The sequence below is a fragment of the Carlito syrichta genome, unplaced genomic scaffold (assembly GCF_000164805.1).
Source record: "Carlito syrichta isolate Samal-C Ts95f unplaced genomic scaffold, Tarsius_syrichta-2.0.1 Scaffold301761, whole genome shotgun sequence".
Taxonomy (NCBI): Eukaryota; Metazoa; Chordata; class Mammalia; order Primates; family Tarsiidae; genus Carlito; species Carlito syrichta.
This window is the reverse complement of record NW_007245857.1, coordinates 935,460-939,403: the sequence shown is the minus strand read 5'-3', so window position 1 is coordinate 939,403 and position 3,944 is coordinate 935,460. Positions and strand designations below refer to the sequence as shown.

General features: G+C 50.9%; 1 protein-coding gene across 1 annotated transcript in view; it reads right to left on the bottom strand.

Moving 5' to 3' along the window:
• The window catches only part of PHF21B (PHD finger protein 21B), a 38,036-nt gene extending 35,077 nt beyond the window's left edge, over positions 1 to 2,959 (bottom strand). Inside the window, exons 1-2 of the mRNA XM_021710956.1 lie at positions 2,920 to 2,959; positions 1,913 to 1,989 (exon numbers count right to left, since the gene is read on the bottom strand). Of these exons, the coding sequence (XP_021566631.1) occupies positions 1,913 to 1,989; positions 2,920 to 2,959 (117 nt within the window). The remainder of the gene's footprint in view (positions 1 to 1,912; positions 1,990 to 2,919) is intronic.
• Between the last annotated feature and the right edge of the window lie 985 nt (positions 2,960 to 3,944).

The window sequence follows — 3,944 nt, the reverse complement described above, 5'->3', positions numbered from 1 at the left end:
CTGGGCAACAGAGTGAGACTCCGACTCAAAAAAAAAAAAAATTAAACATACATTTACTGCTATAGACAGAAGTTTGTGTCCCCTCCAAATTCAAATGTTGAAACCCTAACCCTCGATGTGATGGTATTTGGAGATGGGATTAGGTCATGAGGGTGCTCTTAAAGAAGAAACACGAGAGCTTGCTTCCTCTCTCTACCATGGGCAAATACAGTAAGAAGGCAACCGTCTGCAAACCAAGAAGGGAGCCCTCACCAGGAAGTGAATCTGCTGGCACCTTGATCTTGGACTCCACAGTCTCCAGAACTGTGAGAAATAGATTTCTGTTGCTGAAGCCAACCAATCTGTGGTATTTTTGTTATTGCATCCAGGCAAACTAAGATGTTTGCCATATGATGCAGCCATTCCATACCTAAACATCATCCAAGAGGGAAAAAAAGCACATGCTCATACAGGGACTTGTAAATGAATGCTCACAGCACCAGCATGTGTTACAGCCTAGACTGGAAGCAACCCAAATGTTTACCAACAGGGACACAGATGAACAAGTTGTGGCACAGCACATGACAAGAGTATTATTCAGTAATAAAAAAGAGCAGACTATTGATACACACAATATGGACAGATCACACAATAATGGTGTGGAATTAGAGAATCCAGACGCCAAAAAAAGAACATATTATATGATGCTAGTTTTATAAAATACTGAAAAATGTATACGAAAGCGACAGAAAATAGATTTGAGGTTTTGTGGAGATGGGGGTAGGGATGACAAAAGGGAATGGGGACACTTTTGGGGGAAGGATGTGTCCATGATCTTGATTGTGGCGATGATTTCACATCTGTCAAACTTATATGCTGTGGATATGAGCAGTTTATTGTATATCAATTATACCTCAACAAAACTGTTAAAAATAAGTTCCACCCCTTCTTCCCCTTATCCAGTATCTTTCTACCCCTAGAATGAATGTCATCCATCCCCAAATGATACGGCAAAGGGCCTCAGGCCCCACAAACCACAGGGTCACTTTTCCTGTCTATGGATGGTACCTGCCTCCTCTTTGCCGCCTGCCCTCCATGTGATCAAAACCCTGAGAGACTTGTGTCCTTCCAGCCACCTGCCTGCCTCTCTGCATGGAGCCAACTTTCCCATGTTGAACTGGAAATCCACTTTGGACATTTGTTGGAATAGAGCTCTCTGTGCAACACAGAGCACATTAAAAACAGACTCAGCCACTTTATGAGGCAGTGTCTCAACCTATAATGCTGTTGCACAATCCTTGCCAGCATGGCTTAGTAGGCAGCACTGAAACTCCATCTCAAGCACTGCCCAAGGCCCACCTTCCCAAATGCACACATTTTAAAGATGGGACGGTATGGAAATTGTCTTCTCTCTGTTATCTTGGACTCTATCCCACTGTGTTGCCCCCTGCTTCCGCTAAGTGATGTGTGTAAAAGGCTCTGACCTCCCTGCCCTAGCCTGCCAGCTGATGCTCCTTACACAGCTTGTCAACAGTTGGAGTCCAAGCCCCAGCCTAGACTGTGGCAGTGGGAGACAGGCAAGCAGGGGCAGGGGTGCAGGCTGGGGGAAACTGGCTGTCCCTCCAATAGGTTCTGTGGGTAAAGGCTCACATGGGCCAGGCATGGTGCTTCACACCTGTAGTCCTAGCACTTTGGGAGGCCAAGGCAGGAGGATTACTTGAGTCCAGGAGTTAGAGACCAGCCCAGGCAGCACAGAGAGACCTCGTCCCTATAAAAACATCAAAAAATTTAGCCAGATGTGGTGGTGTGTGTCTAGTGTCCTACCTACTTAGGAGGCTGAAGTGGAACGACTGCCTGAGCCCAGGAGGTCAAGGCTGTGGTGAGCCGCAACTCAAAAAAATGAATGAATGAATTAAATAAAATAAAGGCCTACATGGGGTACGTCCCTCTGGCAGTTTCCTGGGGTGGTCTCCTCATCACTGAGTGCATGAGGGAAGGGCTGTGGCGCTCCTGAAAGCAGAGATCTTTGCACAGGTGTTGGCTGGCCAACAGAACCCATAGAAGCCAGAGAACAGGCATGATCCTGCTTAGCTGGGGCTTTCCTTCTGGCTACCATGCCCCAAACAGGGCTTCCAGGTGTGGTCCAGCCCGAGGAGGTCTGGGAGGCAAGGCGTGTGCTGTTGTGTCTGAGTCCCTGTGTGTCTCTGTGAGTCCTTGCATGTTTCTGTGTGTCAAGCTGCTCCTGTGGATGGTTCTGGTGGATTGAGGGTCGTTGCGTGTCCGTGTCTGGGAGTTGCTGGGCGCCAGCTGTTGGTTCCTCAGAGGGTCCACTTTAGGGTACATGTCTCTGTGTTCCCACATGGACTGTCCTCCGGAAACGTCTTTGGCTCTGTGTCTGTGGTTCTTAATCTTTGATTCTGGTCAGGGCTTGGCCCTCCCTCTGGCCACGGACACCACCTGTCCATCCAGTTTAGGAATTCACACCCAGAGAGGGACAGGAGCTTAGAGGGAAGGAACGGACACAGGCTGCTGAAGTTGCAGAGCCCCGAGAGCTGGGCAGGGAGAAAAGACAGGGAGAGCTTGCTTCCGCCTTGTCCTCATACTCACTTACCAAGAGTAACAACCAATTACAGGGAAATACTGGATGCCCTCAGGAGGTTCACAGAATACGCAGCACCTGGCACGTGCTTCCTGACTCCAACCCAAATCGAGAGCTGGCATCTGTACTACCACCTGGGACGTGGGGTGCTGGCAGCTTTTCAGGGGAGCTCTGTGTATGGAATGTCCCCAAGCACAGGGACCCCCTAGCCAGGCTGGCAGGAGCAATGACCTCTGTACCCACTGGCCCCTGGCCCCGAGCGCCAAAGACAAGATGATTCCTGGAGTCAAAGCCTAAAGTCTCTACACACAGGGCTGCGGAACAAGACCCCACCACCTCACCCCTCCCGGGGATGGCGGGTCCCTCCTGGCCCAACGCCATCACCGCTGCCCGTGGTCCATTCCCTCCAGTGCTAAGTCGGCTCTGTGCTCTCGTCTCCACTCGCTGCCTCCGCTCCAAGCCCTCCCTGAGTGCGTCCTTCCACTTCTTTATAAACCTTTAATTAGCAAGCTGAAAGGACATTTCATCTGGCAAGGGCTGACCTTTCTGCTCCGAGTTGGAATTTATCGATACCAGCAGAAACAATCATCTCAGAGGCTATTTCACGAGCACCAGATAGTTTATAGCCGCACTTTTGTCAAGATAAATGAGCTTCTTATGACTACATTCACAGCTCTAAGCATTTTAATAGGAAAAAAAGGGGCCATAAAAGTCAAAGATAACTTCAAATGCTTTCTACATCAGCCGAGTCCCCAGGGCAGCCCGGGAAACCTCAGGAAGGAAGCTCAGACTCAGCCAGACAGGTGGGAGGAGACAGGTGTTGGTGCAAACTCTGTGATCCTCCAGTCAGAAGCCACACGTGGCTTTAGATAAGTGTGTCTTTAGCAAACGTTTCTGAGCGCTTTGGGGGCTTAACTTGGGAGCTGCGGCAGAGGCAGATGGGTTCGGCTCTGTCTCCTGGCTTCTCATCTGCAGGAGGAAGGGTTCCTGCCCACAGAGCAGGTGAGGGTAAAGGTAGCAGGTGCTTAGGGGCCAGGGCAGGGCCTGGTGAAGGCAGGAGGCCCCTGCGCTGGGTAGAGAGAGGGGGCGAGATGCCTCATGTCTGGAACTCGGGAGGAGCATGGCCATGCAGTGAGGGCTCAGGAGACAGAGGGTGGGAAGCACAGGCCTGGGAGGAAAGTCCACCTTAGGGTCCAAGGGGCAGGATGGACGGCCCAACTTCGGTGTCACCATCCAGCTGCAGCCCCTTGTTGGTCAAATCCAGGAAGCCACATCCGCTCTCCAGCATCCAATCCTCATCTCTGAGAAGGAACTGGCTGAGCTCCCACTAAGCTCACGACCAGTGTTAACCCGCCATGTGAAGGTG